Source organism: Rhinolophus ferrumequinum, chromosome 21, assembly GCF_004115265.2.
Source record: "Rhinolophus ferrumequinum isolate MPI-CBG mRhiFer1 chromosome 21, mRhiFer1_v1.p, whole genome shotgun sequence".
Lineage (NCBI taxonomy): Eukaryota > Metazoa > Chordata > Mammalia > Chiroptera > Rhinolophidae > Rhinolophus > Rhinolophus ferrumequinum.
In genome coordinates this window covers 25,917,900-25,939,639 of record NC_046304.1, presented here as the reverse complement: position 1 = coordinate 25,939,639, position 21,740 = coordinate 25,917,900, and the positions used below count along the sequence as shown (strand labels likewise).

At 33.7% G+C, this 21,740-nt stretch overlaps 1 protein-coding gene across 4 annotated transcripts in view; it reads left to right on the top strand.

Annotated features, from left to right (window-relative positions):
• Nucleotides 1-21,740, top strand: part of BRIP1 (BRCA1 interacting helicase 1) — a 155,604-nt gene that overhangs the window by 7,367 nt on the left and 126,497 nt on the right. For all 4 annotated transcript variants that reach the window (XM_033091772.1, XM_033091770.1, XM_033091769.1 and 1 more), the window contains exons 5-6: nt 4,385-4,512; nt 6,110-6,229. In XM_033091772.1, the coding sequence (XP_032947663.1) occupies nt 4,385-4,512; nt 6,110-6,229 (248 nt within the window). The remainder of the gene's footprint in view (nt 1-4,384; nt 4,513-6,109; nt 6,230-21,740) is intronic.

The window sequence follows — 21,740 nt, the reverse complement described above, 5'->3', positions numbered from 1 at the left end:
AAATCAGTTGTTAATATATACACAATTTGCATTTTAACATTATTGTGAGTTAGGGTCTCTTGAAGGATCAGATGGGGTAAATCAGGGTTGTATTCTGATACTCTCTTTATATTTTTAAGTAAATTCTTTAATAAAATATAACCTAAATACAGAAAAGTGCACAAATTCTAGGTGTATAGCTTGATGACTTTTCACAAAGTAAACACATTGATGTAACTACCACCTAGATAAAAAAAAGGATATTACCAACACAGAGGCCCTTCTCATTCTCTTTTCTAGTCACTGTTCTTTCTACAGGTAATTATATCTTCCCTTCTGTCACCATTGATGAGTTTTGCCTTTTTGTAGAAATGGAATTACGTCTGTCTACTTTAGCTTAATGTTGTATTTCTGAGATTTCATTCATGTTGTTGCATATAATATAGTACTTGTTGTATATTATTTCCTCTATGAATATGCCACAATTCATTCATTTTATAGTTGTTAGACATTTGTGTGTTTCTACTTTTGGTTATTAATGCTGTTTTGAATATTCTTAGTCATTTTGATGCAAATACGTATTTTCTATTAGATATATTCCTAAGAGTGGAATTGCTGGTCATAGTGTATGCATATGTTCAGCTATAGCAGATATTGACAACATATTCCAAAGTGGTTGAACCAAATTTCAGCCCTACATCCAATAGTATATGGAATTTACATTGTTCAGCATTCTTATTAGAAGTTGGTATTTCCAGTCTTTAAAAATTTTACCCATTCTAGTACATGTGTGTTGTTACCGGGAATTTTAATTGGTATTTCTCTGGTGACCAATGAGGTTGAGCATCTTTTTATATGTTCATTGGTCATTTAAATATCTTTTTTAGTGAATTGCCTATTCAAGTTTGCCCATTTTTCTGTTGGGTTGTTTTTCACTTATCTAGGAGTTTTTTATTTTTTGTTTTCCTTTTTCAATGTATTTTGGATATACTTCACTTCTTTATAACTTTGTATTTTGAAGACTTAACCTTTCAATAAGCTTCCTGCAAACTCCCCTGGTATAAAGAACAGGAAGATAAGCCTTTTTGTATATGTAGATAATATGATTTTTTTTTAATGAATTGGGGGTTAATGTTATTTCACACATGGCAGTTCAGTTTTTCTAAAACTAAATTACTGTTTTTGGTAGACATCCCCTACGCTTTAATGGGCCCATACATATTTGCCCTTTGATTTATTTGGGGCAGTGTTTCTCAACAGTGGCACTGAATTAACATTTTGTATAGGATCATTCTTTGTTGTGGGATTGTCCTTTGCATTTGGGATGTTTAGCATCATCTCCCAGGCCTCAACCCACTAGATGCCATTAGCATCCCCTCTGCCCCCGCCTTGTGACAACCAGAAATATCCCCAGGGATAGCTCAGTGCCCATGGTATGAGTGTGCCTGTGTGTGGCGGGGGCGGCGGTGGGGGGAGGCTATTAAAATTGTCCCAGTTGAGAACCATTGACCTAAATTTGTTGGGTATTTTACCAGTTTGCCAGGTGGAGCTCAACATTACACGTTTTTTTCTAAAATATATATGGAAATGTAAAGGACTCAGAATAGCTAAGACACATTTCAAAAACCAGGTCAAGGTGAGATGACTTGATCTATGAGATATTCTGATTTATTATATATAAAGCTATAGTAATTAAAACAGTTTGATATTGGCATAGTGGTAGGCCAGTGGAAAACTATAGAGAACCCAAATTCAATTCCACATGTATCCAGGAACGTGATTTTTTTATAGAAGCATCCCTACAGAGCAGAGGGCAAAGGAGGGTCTTTTCTATAAATGGCACTGGGACTATTAGATATCCCTATGGAAAAATTGAAATTGTAGCCCTATTTTACTCCATACACAAAAATCCATTCCAGATATATTAAAGACCTATATATGAAATGCAAAACTTTAAGAATTTAGAATATAGTGGTTTTCAAACTACGTTCTATGAGTCTTCGGAAAAAAACATGGTGTGTGAGGGGAAGAAGATAGTGGATAAAAGAAGTTCTAGATCTTTCATCCTATTTTGGAAATTGTAAGCAGTTTTTCTTTAAAAAGTATAGTCTTCAGAAAAAACTTGAAAATCAATGCTGTGTGGCATAGATTCACATTTGTGTTTGTACAGACAAACTTGTTTTTTGAGAACAGTATTGGATCTGCCTATCGGGCTTTCTCCTCTAATAGTCTGTCAATCCTTTAAGGCCCGGGACTATTTCTTTTTCATTGTTTTTCCGTGGTGTCTGGAATTGTATGGGTTCAATAAAATAAATGCTTTCTTGTTAAATGAATTCAAGGGAATGTGTCGAGAAGAACAGACAGGAAGGAAGATATTTTTAAGACTACTCACATTTACGGAAAGGGAGAAACCAGTGTATAGGAGCAGCTAAAAGCAGTGTTACAGACATTAAGGAAAAAGGAAAGCATTTCTTAATGTTCTCAGAAGACAGTGTTGTGTTGGGCTGTCTGCCTAGAGGTAATGCCTATGGATTTTGGAGTCAACAGCAGGAATTAGTAACATCCACGCTGGGTATCTTACTAGCTATTGGTGTGTTACTTGACTGCTATAAAACCCAGTGCTCACATTTATAAAATGGAGTTAATATTATTTGGTGATTAAGAGATCATTGATGACCTTGAGATAGTGTTTTCAGGATTGTAGGATTAAGAGGTAGATTATAGGCGCTTTATTCTACTGTATTTTTAAACCTAAAGAACATCAAGAAGCTTAGTAGGACAGGAACATTGAGATTTTGTAAAGAAAGATTTTTTTTTTTATAAAAATGAAAAACATTTTCTTGAGAGAAGCTTAGTTATAGTTTTTAAATCATGTTATTGGAAGAGGTCTACAAAAATATAAACCTATTAAAAAATCAAAATTGGACTTGCCTATTGAAAACATATTTGTCAAAATGATTGCTATATCTTTGTTAAGTAAACTGAGTGGTAAATAAGTGCTTTTAAACATTTCACATGTAATGTTTTAAAATATGTTATGAATTTTAAGAAAAAAGTCGTATATCTTGATTCCGATTTTTTAAAAATTACTCAATTATAGGTGACATTAAATATTGTTTTATATTCGTTTCAGGTATACAGCATAGTGGTTAGACATTTATATCATTTATGAAGTGATCCCCCATTAGTCTAGTACCCACCTGGCACCATACTTAGTTATTACAATATTGTTGAGTATATTCCCGATGCTGTACTTTACATCCCTGTGACTAATTTGTAACTACCAATTTGTGCTTCTTAATCCCTTCACCTTTTTCACCCAGCCCTCCAGCCCCACTCCCATCTGGCAACCATCAATTTGTTCTCTGTATCTATGAGTCTGTTTCTGTTTTGTTTTTTTGTTTATTTTATTCTTTAGATTACACTATAAGTGAGATAATATATTGTCTTTCTCTGACTTTTTCACTTAGCCTATTGCCCTCTCAGTCCATCAATGTTGTCGCAAATGTAAAATTTCATTCTTTTATGGCTGAGTAATATTTCATTGTATATATGTACCACATCTTCTTTATCCAATTGTCTATTGATGGGCAGGCACTTACGTTGTTTCCATATCTTGGCTATTGTAAATAACGCCAGGGGTGCATGTGTCTTTTCAAATTAGTGTTTTGGATTTCTCCGGTTAAATACCCAGAAGTGGAATTGCTGGGTCATAAGGTCGTTCTATTTGTAATTTTTTCAGGAACCTACATACTGCTTTACATAGTGGCTGCACCAATTTGCAATCCTATCAATAGTGCATGAGGGTTCCCTTTTCTCCACATCCTTACCAACACTTGTTGTTTGTTGGTTTATTGATGATAGCCATTCTGACAAGTGTGTGGTAATATCTCCTTGTGGTTTTAATTTGCATTTCTCCGATGATTAGTGACGTGCTTCTTTTCATAAATCTATTGGCCATCTGTATGTCCTCTTTGAAGAAATGTCTGTTCAGGTCCTCTGTGCATTTTTCAATTGGATTGTCTTTTTTTGGTGTTGAGTTATATGAGTTCTTTATAAATTTTGGATGTATCATTGGTGAGTATCTTCTCCCATTCAGTAGGTTGTCTTTTCATTTTGTTGATGGCTTCCTTTGCTGTGCAAAAACTTTTTAGTTTGACATAGTCTCATTTGTTTATTTTTTCTTTTGTTTCCCTTGCCTGAGAAGATAGATTGGAACAAATGTTACTGAGAGCAATCTCAGAGATTTAGATCAGGAAAATATTACTAAGAGCAATGTCAGAGAGTTACTGCCTATGTTTTCTTCTAGGAGTTTTATAGTTTTGGTCTTTGGCTCAGATTTTTTTCTAAAAAAATTGTGTCTAAATGTAAGTTATTTATGCTAATTTTTTATGACTTCTGTAAGACTCTCCTGGAAAAACTACACTGGCTGCAAAGTTATCTATCAAGAAACAAGCATCCTTAGACAGAGATGAAAACGATGATTTTCAAGTAGAGAAGAAAAGAATTCGACCTTTAGAAACTACACAGCAGGTAAACAGAGTTGATTGGTAGTGAAATAATTCCATTAGGTATAGCTGAACAAGGCTGTCAGGTATCAATCTAGTTTTAAGTGGCACTTGCAGAGATTACTTGGGTCATAGATGTAAATTAAAGGGTAAATTATTGTAGCTTAATTTTATGTAGTTACTCATTACAGAGGAGTTTGTTATTATAAAAGATTATTTACAAAAACATCATTAAAGTGAAACTTCATGGTACTTTCTTATAGATGACAAATTTTATAGTAAAATATTTACTTAAGGCATATATTAATAATATAGCTACTTTGTACTTTTTAACTTCTCTGTTGTTTTTATCTAATAATGGCATTTTTTGGGGACCAGTATACTTTGGATATGAATATTAATGTTATGGATATTTTTGGTATTGACAGTTTTTGTAGAATAACAAGGTTTACTCTTATTTATTTAATATCAATGCATGGTTAAATATGTTTATCTCTAAAAATTATTGAAAGACCTGGATAATTTAAATGACATATACTTTTCATAGATGAATACAGTGTTTCTCATAGAATTTATGGCAGTGAGATAGGGAGACTAGGACTTTAGTAGACTTAGTTACAAATGAAAAAGATGATTCATTATTAATTAGTAAGATGATTATTGTTAATGCCATTTGTATGTAACTGTATAATTTTAATTGATATATTCAAAAAGTACTTGGGTTCTTATGTAGTTTATCTATTCTACTTACAATCTTTATTAGCTTCCATAATTAAACCTTGTTTTTAGAAATAGAATGAAGCAGTTTATTTTTGGAAAAGCACCAATTACAAATGAAGTGTGAAGCTATAAAGATTTTTTTCCCCCCAAAAATGTGTACACAGAGTTGGATGTTGTCAGGTAGGGCTCAATATCTAACATTAATTTCCTGACTTTATTGGCTCTCATTTCTTTTTTGGTAGGAATGGGATTATTAATAGAAATGCTTTTTTTTGCCCTTTATAATTTAAGTAAATAGGGTTTTGGCAAGTAGGAAAAAGCATAGGCAGTTTGGAAAGAAAACTTAATGGTATTTATGAAAGAAGAAATTTAGTCAAATATAACTTTGGATTATCAAATATCTAATACTATAACTTTGGATTATCAAATATCTAATACTAAGAGTACTAGAGTACGTAGTACTAAGTAATCAAGTAATTTCTTCTATCATGTAGGAAATCATGAATATTTACATTTAAAATTTTTATTCTGAGTTTCTTCGATTTAGAATGAGGTTTCCGTTTTTATTTACTTTTATTTTCCAATCAGATGTGTAATTTGGACTTTGCTGTAATACTACATTTGGTGTTTATACAGTGAGACTATTTTATGGAAAGATCATTTTTCAGTTCTATAGTTTTGACATATCACTGATTAAAGCTATTTTGGTTAGGATTCACGAGGTATTACTATGTTCTATTTTATTTCAGTCTTGTAATAAGGTGCCTATTTGTGTTTGATTTGATTTTTGCCAGTTAGAAATAGTCATCTTTTTTTAATGCTGAAAACACACATTATAGCTAACAACTAGCCCCTCAAACTTGTAGTTTACATTAAACTTCATTTTGCTTCTGTATTTACAGATTAGAAAACGTTCGTGTTTTGAAAAAGAAGTACACCATTTGGATACAAAAGTTGCTTCAGAAAAGACCACAAAACTCAACTCTCCATTAGGAAAGATAAACTCCTTTTCTCCACAAAAGGTATGTATTTATGCCATTGTTCAGTTTAAAGAAGGAGTATGTGGAATTTGCTAAGTCCACTTTTGAAAAAAAGAATAAGAATAGTGTAATGAAAAGAACAGTAGAAAACAACTCAGATGTCCTAAGTGCTATCACATCTCCGCTGCTAACGTATGATATGGTAAACCTTGTCCTCTTTGTGCCCCAGTTTCTTCATTTATAACATGAGAGAATTGAACTGAAAGAGTTCTGAAAGATTTTTCCCTCCTCTACACTCTCATGGTTGTGAACTTCACTTCCCTAAAGTTCTTTCTGTGAGCAGCAATTCTCAAGACGTAGTAGTCAGGCAGCATAATAGTACTGCTTGTATTGTACAGGTGTCCGCTTGGTGTTCCTGGGGGGGCAGTGGGTGTCAGGGAGGGGCTGTCTCACTGCCCACCATCCCGGGGCCCTGGCTGCCTTTGAGGATGACATACAGGGCATGACAGCAGAGTCGGGGTGCTGTGTGTTGGAAGGGAAGGTATATCTTCGGGTAAGGGAGCTCTGGAGATTCCTGAGATTTTTTTTCAGGCGCTCTGAAAAATTACTTTCATAATAATATTAAGATGTGATTTGCCTTTTTTTACTGTGTTGATATTTGCACTGATGCAAAAGCAGTGTTGGGTAAAACTCTTGGTGCCTTAGCACAATCAAGATAGTGGCACCAACCTGTATTCATAGTAAATTTCTTCATCATCATTAATACACAGTTTAAAAAGCCAGTGTCACTTAAGAATGTCCTTGATGAAGCAGTAAAATTACTAATGTTATCAAAGCTCAGCCCTGAGATTTTTAACATTCTGTGTGAAAAAATCAGTAATCCTCAAAAAACACTCGCATGCTTGAGTAGGGTGGTTGTCTTGAGGGAAAGCACTGGTGGGATAGTTTGGATTGTGAGCTGAACTAGACACTTTTTTTCACAGAACATCATTTTTACTTGAAAGAATGACAGATTAACTATGGTAATTCTTAAAAAAAAACATAGTGAACCTGATGGTGAAAATCAGAGGTTTGAAAAACTATATGTACCACTGTGAGCTTGGCAGTTTTTTGACACTGTAAACTTTTCTGATGATATGTGACTTTTTGATATTGTATAATGAAATGTATTAACATTTGTAGGATCTGTAAAATCAGTGACCCAAATATTTTCTAAATGACATGAGCATATTACAAAATGATGCCTGGAAAACATCCATCCAAAGTGCAAGATAGACCAATGGACCTTTTCCTGCCGCATCCCCTCATCCCCAGGCTACCACAGATTTTCCATCTATAACTACCAATCTTTATTTTTTTGCTAATATAGAAAACTTAAATAATGTTTATTTTGCTCTAAAAAGCTATTTTACTTGCCCACTTCCTACAGGCCTTTGGAATTATTAATTTTAAAAATTTTTTAAAAAATTATTTTTATTTAATTTTAATTGAGGTAACATTGGTTTATAACATATAAGTTTCAGGTGTGCAACATTGTAATTTGACATCTGTATATACTACATTGTGATCACCACCAAAAGTCTAGTTTTCATCCATTACCATATAATTGACCCCCTTTACTCGTTTTACCCTCTCTCCCCTCCTTCTTCTCTGGTAACCATTGATCTATTGTCTGCCTCTATGAATTTGTTTTTGCTTTTTGTTTGTTTGTTTTGTTTTTTCTTTTCATATTACACATATGAGTGAAATTGTGCAGTATTTGCCTTTTTCTGTCTGACTTATTTCACTTAGTATAATACTCTCAAAGTCCATTTATGTCTCAAATATCAGGATTTCACCTTTTTTATAGCTGAGCGGTATTTTATTGTATCTTTATCCATTCATCTGTCAGTGGACACTGAGGTTGCTTCCATATCTTGGCTTTTATGCTGCAGTGAACAGAGGTGTGCATATGTCTTTCCAAATTAGCGTTTTTGTAGTTTTTAGGTAAATGCCCCAAAGTAGAATGACTAGATCATAGTATAGTTCCAGTCTTAATTTTTTTGAGGACTCTCCATACTGTTTTCCATAGTTATACCAATTTACGTTCCTACAGTGTACAAGGGTTCCCTTTTCTCCGTGTCCTCTCTAACATTTACTGTTTCTTGTCTGTTTGATGACAGCCATTCTAATAGGTACAACCACAGATTTTTTTATGTGAGTATAGATTAGTGTTCATTTCCATAGTTCATGTAAGATATTCCTCCCTTCTCCATGGTTTTGATTTCTGTTGCGTGTGGTCAACTGCAGTGTGAAAATGTTAAATGGAAAACTCCAGAAATAAACAATTCATAAGTTTTAAATTGCATGCTGTTCTGCGTCCTGCTCCACTCCACCTGGGATGTGAATCATCCCTGTGTCCACTGTTTCTACACTGTATATGCTACCCACTGCAAGTCACTTGGTAACCATCGCAGTTATCAGACTGGTTATCAGATATTTTGAGAGAGTGAGAGAGAGAAACCACATTCACATAGCTTTTATTATAGTATATCGTTAATAATTGTTCTATTTTATTACTGTTATTAATCTCAAACTGTGCCCAATTTATGAATTAAACTTTATCATAGGGGTGTGTATGTGTGTGTGTGTGTATGTGTATGTGTATGTATTTATGAAAAAACATAGGATATATAGGGTTTGGTACTAACTGTTTTCAGACATCCACTGGGGGGCCTTGGAACATAATTTCCCACAGATAAGAGGGAGTAAGTACTATAAATGGAATCATGCCTGGTAATGTAAAAAATTATTTTAAGTTTTTTTTTTAATTAAAGTATAGTTGACATACAATATTATATTAATTTCACGTACACAGCATATTATTTCGACATTTATGTACCTTATGACGTGGTCACCATGATAAGTGTAGTAACTCTCTGTCACTATACAGGGCTGTTACCATATTATTGACTATATTCCCCATGCTGTATGTATTACATCGTCGTGACTTATTTATTTTATAATTGGAGGTTTCTACCTCTTATTCACCTTCACCTTTTTCACCCATCTCCCTGTCTCCCTCCATGCCTGGTAATTCTTTTATTGAATTCCAGATAGAGTCATGGGCCACTTAATGGTGGGATATGTTCTAAGATTTCGTCGTCGTGAAATTTTGTTGCGCGTGCATCATGTGTGCAAACCTTGATGTCTGCTCCACACCTAGGCTCTATGGAAAACCTGTTGCTCTTAGGCTACTAGTCTGTACAGCATGTCACTGTATAAAACAACACAAGATTAAATCAAGCACAAGAGAAAATGATGCAATCAGGAGATGCTGTAAACATGGCCTGGATGAGGTTGCTATTGGTGTAACGTGGCGACTGTTTTACAGCAAACATTTCTTTTATAAGTAGAAAGTACATTCTAAAATAACGATAAAAGGTATAGTATAGTAAATACATAAACCATAACATAATGGTTTATTATCGTTATCAAGTATTGTGTACGTAATTGTATGTGCTGTACTTTTATATGACTGGCAGCACAGTAGGTTTGTTCACACCACCATCACCACAGACACAGAGTAATGTGTTATGCTCTGGTGTTACAGTGTCACTAGGTGATAGGAATTTTTCAGCTCCTTTATAATCTTAGGGGACCACTGTGCTATATGTGGCCAGTCATTGATCAGAACGTTGTTATGCGGTGCATGAATTTTACCTTGTTGGGTGCTGGATGTTACTGTACTGTTTTCTTTAAATACTCTTAAGTTTTGTTCTGGAATGCAGTTAAGTTACTTTGAATCAGCTTCATCCTTTTGGGTGTTGCTTTTACAGTTTGTTAGGTGGGACCTGAGCAGGTTTTAGTTTTGGGCTACGTCATAGAAACAAGCCCCCGAGTCCTTTGCCTCATGCTCCGTGAATCGTGAGGTCTGTCCAGCGGGGCTGGTGGGAACAGGCACTGTTCCAGTCCCTATGTGAGTGCCATTTCAGGTGGCTCTTGCTTCTATCTGGATTGTTTCCTCACTGGCATGTGCTGATCAGTATTCTGCCAGACACTTGAGAGGTCCCTCTGCAGACCTCTGGAGTTCATTTGTGTAGCTCTCTCCACTCTGGTATTCTTCTGTGTGAACTTCAGTCTTATTGGTCTCTCTGGACTCTCAGCAGTGTCTCTTCAGCTCAGGTTTACTGGGCTGTCTACCTGGATTCCCCTTGTCCATGCCACAGCCTGAAAACTCTCAAGACAATAAGCTGAGATTATCATGGGGCCTATCATTTGTTTCCTATCTCTCAGGGATCACTCTTTTTCACCTGATGTCCTGTATCTTAAAAACTATTGTTTCATATATTCTGTCTATATTTTTAGTTTTCAGGTAGGGGATGAGAAAACTCTTTGCCTTGGGGACAATTTTCCAAAATCTTTCGATGGCTTATAAAGCTCTTGTTTACCTGTTAGTGTTTAGGACTTTATAAACTTTTTGCATTCTTTTGCCCTTTCTCCTTTTCCTTCTCTTTTTTCTGACCAACTTTTGCAAATCCTTCAGGAAATCTTCCTTGACATCCCCACTTTTGAGTTAGATTACCATCTGGAATGTTCTTTGTACTTCTTAATTTTTATTTTACTCCTGTCATATTATCTTCTCCACAGGGTTCTAAGTTTCATTAAGGACAACATCAGGGTCTCTAGTAGACCGAGACCTCCTTGAAGGCTGTGACTGTTTTGTTCATCCTTATGTTCCAAGCACCTTACCTAGTGCTAGGAACCTAGTTGTAGACTGAGTAAATGAACGCCATCCCTGTCTTCAAAGAGCCTTCCTTTAAATTCTTGAATATACCAAGGGGTGGGGGGAATGTTGGTTATCTTCACAGAAGCTTTCTAGTTGGATAAGTCATCTCAGAAGCTGTTAATGTTAAATTGTCAATAATAATAATATGCTATATGTTTGCTTCTGCCAGTGTTTTCTCACTCATTTTCTTTACAGTACCTTATTGTCTTCACAGCTCTTACTATTTGAATTTGTCTACTTGTTTATTATTTATCGTCCCTGTTAGAATGTAATGTCAATCTTTTTCATGTGTTTCCCTGGTACGTAGAATAGCATGTGACATATATTAGTTGCCCAGTAAATATTTGTTGGTAGAATCTTACTGAATTCTTACAATGACTATTGTTATTCCCATTTTACAGATAAGGGAACTCTGAGAAGTAAGTTGTCTAAGGTCACAAAACTGGCAAATAGTGGAGCTAAATCCAACCTGATACTCTGGCAAGTGCTCTCATCACTTTGTCATACGTTCTCTCTAAAATGCCTCTCAGAAATCCTGAAGCCATCTAAGCAGGATTCTAACACCAAGATAAGGAAAGCAGTATTATGTAGAAGCCTCAAGGATAAAGAAACCAAGTACAGAATAAGCTGTGATTGAGAATAGTTAAAATAAGAGAAGTGGATTTTTCAATTTTTGTTTTGTTTTTTATTGGTTAAGAAAATGAACTTTGATTAGACTTGCCTGGGTTTTAATCACAGCTCTGCTCTTTACTACCTGTGTAAATTTGATTAAGTTTTTAAATTATTGCTACTTGAATTTCCCCATTTGTTAAGTGGGGGTAGTAATAGTACCTATCTTATAGGGCTATTATGAGGATTAAACAAATTAATATATACAGAGTGCTTTGTGTATACCTGGCATAGCTTAGAGCTTGTTAAGTGGTAAATGGTAGAAGTACCAGCAGCAGTAGTAATAGCAACAAATAGTTCAGTATTTGTATGTTGCTCATAAAAGATATTATATAATGTTACTATTACATGTAATTACCTTTAAATGCTGGTAAAAAGGTATTATATAATAATGAGTAATAATACTAACTTCAAGGAGCTAGGTTTATAATTAAGTAAAAAATTCTTTTCATATCTGTTAAGGATGTTTATGATTGTACCTCTTTAGAGTCTAGAGCACTGGACCATAAGCAGAGCTGCTGTGCTTCTGGCTGAGTACCTTAATTTTAAGCTAAGTGCTTTGATTAATTTTTCCATTTGGTTATGTACTGATCATTTAGTATAGTCTTCTCATTGGTAGAATATAATTGTATCTATACCTGTATATCATATCTTTATATCAGTTTATTTTTAACCCGGAAATTACAGGTTTTCTTCCTTGGCTTTAGGTGGTATAATTTTACCTTTCTTCAGAAATGGAATAATTTTTATAGGTGCGTGATTTATTATTCATAATGTTAAATGTATGAATTTCTGATAATTTCATAAGTTTGAAGATTTACTGAACAAGCTAAATCTCTCAATTAAGCCTAGTAACTCAAATGATAACATTTTACTAGTGTGACAGAACTTTTGTTTGTATGAAGATATAAGTGATATATACAGAGGGTGTCAAAAAAATATAGACACATTTTAAGAAAGGAAAACTATTAAAATTGTAGTACTCAATATATACCAATAACAAAAGATGAATATAAGTCACGTTGACTTCTACAATTACAAGAGGTGCTCAAAGTGGTTACTATCAGTGTCCAGACACTTCTGATTACGGCGAACTACTACTTTAGCAACGTTGACCAAAGTGTCCACTTGTATACTTTTTTTTGGCACCTCCCTATACACCATACTGATAAAACATGCATAAAGTAAATTTATTAGACACCAAAGTACTTCTACACTGACAGAAAGATCATGTGATTGAGTTCTAATATTTCTTGTCTTGGTAGTTTATAGTGAAAAGCATGCGTATATAAAGGCACTTTCTGAATGGTTAGGAAAAAATCCACGAATACTTAGATACAATGATCTATGTTTTCAATATTTTTCTCCTCTTGACAAAAATAAAATAAATAGTTACAATAGAAACATAATCAGTACAAAATGTAAAGTTTTAGTTAATGTGAATGTTTCTCTCTTGTATTTTAGTGAATTGTTAGTAAATTTTTTATAAATTAAATTTATTGGGGTGACAGTGGTTAGTAAAATTACATAAGTTTCAAGTGTGCAATTCTATAATACATCATCTATATAGCACATTGTGTGCTCACAACCCAGAGTCAGTTCTCCTTCCATCACCATATATTTGACTCTCTTTACCCTCTTCTACCATCCCTTCCCCCCCTTACTGTCAGGTAACCGCTAAACTTGTCTGTGTGTATGAATTTTTGTTTTTTTATTTGTTTTTGTTGCTTTACAGTTTTATATTAAGAAAACCTGTAGTTTTGTGTATTTTGGCTATCATCTTAATTTTAAAAGCTTATAGTAGTAGCATTTTTAGCAAATATTATGGATATCTAACACTAATACATCTAGTTTTTCATAGAACCAGGACTAATCATTTCCATGGATATAATATAAGAAAGAATAATGGGGATATGAGTAGATGTAATTTATTTAAGGAAAGGATTCTTTAAGTATAGTAGTATTTTTTTCTATTAGAAACTTACTTTGGTTTTTGGTATAACATTTATTCTTTTCCTCTCTTCTCTTTCTTTCTCTTTAAAATTGAGGTATAATTGACATATAACATTATATTAGCTTCAGGTGTAGAACATAATGATTCGATGTTTGTATATATTGTGAAATGATCACCATAGTAAGTCTAGTTAACATCCACCACCTTACAGTTTCAAATTTTTTTTTTCTTGTGATGAGAACTTTTAAGATGTACTCTTTTAGCAACTTTCAAATAGGCAATGCATTATCATTATTGTTACCATGCTGTAATTACATCCCCATAACTTACTTATTTTATAACAGGAAGTTTGTACCTTTTGACCCCCTTTACCCACCACGACCCCCCTACCCCACTCGCACCACCTGCTGCCACCCTTGTTCCACTGGCAACCACCAATCCATCCGTTCTTTGTATCTGTGAACTTGGTTTTTCTGTTTTTGTTTTTTAGATTCCACGTATAAGTGACATTATAGGTATTTGTCTTTGGCTGACTTGTTTCACTTAGCGTAATACCCTCAAGGTCTATCCATGTTGTCGCAAATGCAAAGATTTTATTCTTTTTAAAATGGCTGAATAATATTCCACTGTGTGTGTATCTATCTATCTATCACATTTTCTTTATCCATTCATCCTTTGATAGACACTTAGGTTGTTTCCATATCTAGGCCATTGTAAATAATGTGGCATGGAACATGCGGGTGCATATATCTTTTCAAGTTAGTGTCTTTGTTTTCTTCAGGTAAATACCCAGAAGTGGAATTGCTGGATCATGTGGTTGTTCTACTGTGTTTCCCTGAAAATAAGACCTAGCTGGACCATCAGCTCTAATGTGTCATTTGGAGCAATAATTAATGTAAGACCTGGTATTGTATTGTATTATATTATATTATATTATACTATAAGACCTGGTATTATATTATATTATATTAATTTTTGCTCCAAAAGACGCATTAGAGCTGATGGTCCGTCTAGGTCTTATTTTCGGGGAAGCACGGTATTCTTAATTTTCATATTCTTAATGGTATGAATCTCCATACCATTTTCCATAGTGGCTGTACCAATTTACATCCCCACGAACAATGCACAGGAGTTCCCTTTTCTTCACCTCCTCACCAACACTTATTATTTCTTGTCTTTTTGATAATAGCCATTCTCACAGGTGTGAGATATCTCCTTGTAGTTTTGATTTGCATTTCCTTAATGATTGGTGTTGAGCATCTTTTCAGTTCCCATTGGCCATCTGCAGTCTTCTTTGGAAAAATGTCTGTTCAGATCTTCTTCCATTTTTCAATTGGATTGTTTATTTTTTTGCTGTGAGTTTTGTGCATTCTCCATGTATTTTGAATATTAACCCCTTACCACATATATGATTTGCAAATATCTTCTTCTGTTCGGTAAGTTGCCTTTCCATTTTGTTGATGGTTTCCTTTGCTGTACAGAGCTTTTTAGTTTCATGTAGTCTCACTTTTTTATTTTTGCTTTTGTTGCTTTTGTTTTTTTGTCAGTTTCCAGAAACAAATCATTGCCAAGACCTATATTAAGGAGCTTACTGCCTATGTTTTCTTCTAGGATTTTTATGATATCAGGTCTTTGTTTAAGTCTTTAATCCATTTTGAATTCATTTTTGTGTGTGACGAGAGATAGTAGTTGAGTTTTCTTTTGTACGTGGCTGTCTAGTTTTCCCACCACCATTTATTGAAGAAACTGTTCTTTCCCCATTGTATAACATATCTTAATCTTTGCGAGTGGTATATTATAAATCACAAAAATATTTTCTGTCATTTCTGGAATGGGTGATTTCATAAAGAAGTAGAAGAAATATAAGTTTCATAAGCTTTAATATTCTATAGCAGCTTCTAAAATTAGTTTATTTAACTAATTAGTTTATCTAAAACATAGGTAATTTAAAAAGTGCAGTTCATATTTTAGAAATTATGTCGACAGATCATATGCCTCACATTTTATGTATCATATTTTAATCTAGATCATCTGCAGGTCTTAAATAAGGAAAATTGAGGGACTTGGACAGGTTAACTTTTTTTTTAGGACCTGTTCCTTCAAATGGGAGGAAAAAGTTGGTGGGACTAACTATTAATATTCCTTATATTTCATTTATATCTAACACCTCTAACTTCTAAGGATGCTTTTCCTATTTTGGTTCTTACAAGATGATATTAAGGATGACAGTATTTGTTTTTTAAAAGAATAGTTATTTGTGTTCATAAATAATGGTTGCATTCTCTTATACCCTACAAAGATAAATGTCATAGTCTTCATACATTTGAACTCTGCAATTGTATTATTTTTTTGAAAAATTTTCTTCCATAAATTAAATGATAAATTAGTTTAATCATTTTTGTTTTCCTCTAAATTTGACATTAAACTTTTTAGGCTTTTCTTTCAAATTTTCTTGTTTTTTTATTAAAATAATTTGGTTTCCAACTTATGGATTGGAGAATTGGAAAGCTGTCTTTTTACCTTCCTATCATCTCGAGTCTTATCGCTGTCTCTTCAAGTCAGAAAATGGTGGCAATACCTCCTCTTTTATATGCATTACCTTTCAGTATCCACTGCTTGTTCCCTTTCTTTACATTTTAGGTTCAGTTTTTATACAGATAATTTATATGTCAAAGAACTCGTGAGGCATCAGTCTCCATGTGGTCAAAATATAGTTAAGGAGAACATTGTTTTTTTAAAACAGGATATCACCATTCTGATATAGCTTTGTTCCACCATTTATAATCATTTTCTCTTCATTCTTTCAGTAAATCCTCACAATTGGTGAGATATTTTCAGAGATCCATTATTATGCTTATACCTACTTTTTATTTGTTCATTAAATAAATACTAACATTGTCTATATACTTTTGTAAAAGTAATGATATTCTTTGATTTTGTGTAGCATTTTTTAATTCATTACTTTTGCCTACTGTGTAGAAGAGACATGGGGCCAGCAGAGAGCGCTCTTGACCTTCAGATAAGTGATGTTGGGCAAAACCTTAGGCTATTTTTCACCTTTTCTTACATGCTTGCCTTTTCTTTCTCACATGTTTCTGTGTCTGTCTTTCTCTTCCCCTTCCCCATACCCCACTCCCTTCAATATTTAAGATGTCCTTTAGGATCTCAAGAGAAAATGGCCAATTTTCTCTGAAAAGTATTTTATAAGTATTTTGTAAGTATTTTCTCATAGTTTTATTTTACTTTTATTTAACATAACTGCTTATGTGGTGATGTTTATTATGTCCCAGAAACTCTCTTAAGCACTGTAGAAATATTAGTTTACCTGGTAAATATAGGTTGATGTGAGTTAATACTTGCTATAAGGTCTCTTACTTTTTCTATGGACTTTACAACTTTCAAAATAAAACAAAAGAGTTTAACTCAATTCTTATAATAACTCAATGAGGAAGGTATTAATATTTTCCCCAATGGCAGATAAGGAAATTGAAGCACAGAGTATTTAAGTAGCTTGTTCAAGTCACAGAACTGGTGAAGGGAGGCTGGTTTAAAACCCAGGCTGTCAGCTCTAGAATTGATCCTACAACCACCTCACTATTCTGCTGCTGAATAAACTCTTCCAGATGACCTTTTGGGGGAAAGTGGTTTGTGTTTGTACTGTTACAGGTCATAGCATATGCAGTACCATATAGATAATTTGAAGATTAATTCCTCTTTTATTCTCTCTCTGTGTCCTGTTCTGTTCTTTACATTGCTTACCAGAGTTTACAATTTTACATTTATTTGTTGGTTTTAAGTGTTTTGTGTGTCTCCTTGCCAGGCTGTCCATTAATTAGGACACAGACACATGTGATGTCTCTCTTGTTCACTTTTTTATAACCAGCATGTGGCACAGGCCATACCTCTGGCACTCACGTGTTTGTTGAATAAATGAATGAAAAAGTGGCCAAAGTTACGGAAGGGCATGATTTACCACTATTTCTTGTGGCTTCCAGCTTTTACTCAGATCCCCATACTTAAGGAGGTGTGATGGTGCTATTAAAGAGAGGCAACTTAACGCAGGTGTAAAATGTGTTTTCCTTCTTCTGCAGTACATTTTGGTTGTAGTTTTTATGTACTAGCACACAAAAATAAAAGATCAAACAATGATTTCAGGGCCCAAGAGGTAAATTGGTCCTTAATATAAATAAAAGATTAGAAACAACTTTTTATTTCTGTAGCTACTCTAGGAACAAGTTGTGAAATAATGTTATCAGATAGTTGAAGTATAATTTATTCGAGGCAGATACATTTTTGAAGCGTATTATATGCCAGAGACTTAAAAACAATAACCCACATTTCTTAGAGTTATTAATAATGATGTGATGATAGCTTTTTGGAATATATTCTTATGCCAGGTAATTTATATGTTTTCTCATTTAATTTTTACATCAGCACTATGAAGAAAATAGAGCAGCAATTCATCTCATTTTACACATAAGAAAATTGAAGCCCAAAGATACTAGATTATTTGACTATGGTCATATTGCAGGTAAATATTGGAAGCATGATTTGAGGCTAGTTCTAAGGTTGAGTGAATTTAGATTCATGATTATAAATGAGAGAAAAAGAATGGATAGGTAAAAAATTTTTGTTGGCTGGTGAGGAAAAAACAGTTACTATGCAAGTGAAAATAGATTTTGTTATTTAATATGTCTAGCATTAAAATATCTTCTTTTAAACAGTCATTCTATAGTTCAGGAAAGATTAACTTGTCTTAACATTTTATGTATTTTATCTACTAAAGAGTCAAAGGAAGTTTTAAACTCAAAATTTTTAAAAATTTGTAAGAGTAACACAATGTTTGAAAAACCTTTAGCATTATAAACCAGTATAGAGTGAAAATTGAAATAGCCTCCCTTAAAATATTACTCCCATCCCCCTTCCTGCTTCCCAGAAGTAAACAAGATGAACACTTACGTGAAAATCTTTCTGGATCTTTTTGTATAAATTTACAACAGATATTTTTCCTAGGTCTGTTATAGTTAAAAAAATTGTTACATTTAATCCTCTTATTTATAAGATTTATTTTAATATGTGTGTGAAGCTAGGCTCTAACTGTGTTTTTCCAAATAGATAATCAATTGTCTAGTGTCAATTAAAGAGTAATTTTTCCTGATTTGAAGTTTTGCTGTTATATACTAAATTGCTATATATACTTGGATTGCTTCCTAGACTTTTCTCTTAAATTTTTTTTCCCCCAAAGTATATATGTATATTGTCAGAGAGAAAGATTTCTACATGGCTTCAGACCAAAAGTAGACCACTGCATTAGTTCTATTCGCCATCAGTTCCTACTATCTGAAGTCATTAGTTTTAAACATTTTAGCTGTTTAATCTGATACTTATTAAAAAAAATAATAACATGCTTAACTGCTTCGTATTCTCTTGAATTTTTGGTTTTAGATATCTTCTATTGGCCTTCCTACTATCCTCTCTAATTTTCTCATTACTTTTCCCCCTTATGCCTCCCAATATTTGGTCTTTACAGTATTGTAATTATGTAAATACCATAAAAAGCTGAACCAAATGTTATACTATGATTACAGTTTTTTCCCCAAGCCAGATTTTATTTTTTCTAGTGCTAATATTTGTCTTGTCATTTGTTTAGTTTTCTAAATACCTGTCACTGTTTATCCCCAAACTCTGATAAAACTTAAACTCTGTCAGCCCATTCAAATAGATCAGGTCAAGAATGTCCTTTTTATTGAGCTCTTGTTGTTTATTGGAAGTAATGAAAAATACATTTTGATGTTGAATTATATATCTTTTGATGACATTGATTTTTTTTAATATATGAAAGCATTATGTTTTTTAGAGAAAATTTGGAAACCACCAAAATGTATACTTAAGTCATTAGCATTAATCTTTAATTCAACTGTCCCCTCAGTATCAACCCCTGATATTTCGCTTGCTATCTATTTTTACATGTACACACACGCACACACACGCGCACATAATTAGGTATCTATTGCTGTGTAACAAACCAACCATTTATTTAGCTTATTCTGGGGATCAGCAATATAGGCTACGCTCAGGCGGGCATTTCTTCTCCTAATGTGTCAGCTGCAGGTCAGCTGCAAACCAGCAATGTGGACGTGCTATGGAGGGTTGGTTGGCAGTCAGCTGAGACCACAGTGTGGGCATCTCTCATTATCTAGCAGGCTAATCCTGATTTATGTATATGGTGGCCCCAGGGTTCTAGGAGCAGCAGGAGAGCAAACTGCACTGAGTCTCTTTGGTGCCACATTTGCTAATGTCCCAGTCACCAAAGCAACTCATATGGTCAAACCCAGATTCAGGGGGTGGAATTCACATCTTGGTGAGAAGAGCTACCAAGAGACCTTGCAAAGGGGCTTACATGTAGAGATAGAATAATCTGTGGCCTTTTTGGTTATTTATATGTATATACATATGTATAAAATATGCATTACATATACATACACTTTTTTTAAACAAAATTTGTATTACAGTGTATAGCTTTTATTTTTCACCTAATATATTATGGTCATAGAAAAAGCTTTTAAAAATCCAAATCTTAACTTGTTTATTTGATGCATACTTTTTGACCTAATTTGTTTTTAATGCCAGGAGTTCTCAAACTATAATCCTTGGGCCGAATATGAACCACTGCTTGTTTTTATAAATTTTGGGGAACACAGATAATATCCATTTACATGTTGTCCCTGGCTGCTTTTGTGCTACAATGACAGAGTTGAGTAGTTGTGACAGATACCATATAGCTCACAAAACCTAAAATATTTACTCACTGGCCCTTTAAAGAAGAAGTTTACCAACCCTTGTCTTATGCTATTGTAATCTTGGTAAGTGAGGCCAGAAGTTAGCTAGGGGGATTTGTGTAAATCTCTTGCTTTGTCTGCAAATTCACCTAAAGGCAGAATGGGTGAGTTTCCTTCAGCTCCAATAATTATGGTTTTTTGAGAGCTTATAGAAAGCATAATAGTGACCTCTACAATGGAAATAGAAAGAATCAGTGTCAAAAATTGCAGATGTCCTTTGTCATGTTGAGTGAATTTGGTGAATATTTCAAAAAGAGTTGAGGATTATTTTTCTTGATACGAAAAATACTTAATGAAATATGTATAGCAATCCAGCTGATGTGTACATATATTTAGAGATAGTAAAATCTGTAATTGCCCTATGGAAACTTTTCAGTTATATATAGTGGTATGGAAAGATGAGTTTATGTTAGAAAACCACTTTGTTAATTGATCAGTTGTCTGGCCAGATTTATTGTGGCTTTATAAAATTTTGACAGTCATGAAATTATTTAAAAATTGGAAGTACAATGCAAATACATCCTTTTTTTTTCTTTCCTGAACCATTTGAGAGTAAGTTGTTGACCTGATCCTCCATCATCCTGGAATACTTTAGTGTCTGTTTCTTATAAGCAAAGACAGTCTTCTACATAACCATAATATAACCATAAAAGTCAGAAAATTAAAATTGATTCATTATCATCTAATATTCAGAACCAGTTCAAATTTTGCTAGCTGTCTCAATAAAACTTACAGCACAAGGATCCAATTCAGAATCATACATTGCATTCAGTTGTCATTTTATTATGTTCTTCAGTCTGGAAGAGTTCCTTACTCTTTCCATGACTTTCATGACCTTGACACTGCAGAATTACAGCCTTCTAGTGTGTCTTTCAAATTGGGTTTTATCATAATTAGATTGAGGTTATATACGAGTATCTTTGGCAGGAATGTCACAGCAGCGATGCTGCATTCTACCCATTGTATCCTATGAGGTGGCTGATAGTTTTATCTCATTACTGATGATTACTCTGATAACTTGACTAATGTAAGATCTGCTAGGCATCACTGTAAAGTTATCTTTTTATAATTAAAGAGGACTTGTGAGGAGGAACTCTGAAACTATATAAATAGCACGTCCTCATCACACATTCAATTTATTCATTTTATTTATGGATTCATTCATTCCAGTTTTATCCATTAGTATGTGATTTGTTGAAATGCTCAAGTGGGATTTGTTAAGTTGCTTGTGTCTTTCTGACATGTATCTATCATTCTTAGAGCACTTCCTTATTTTCTGACACAATAAGATGTTCCGGGCTCATCGTGTCTTTTGCCTGCCCC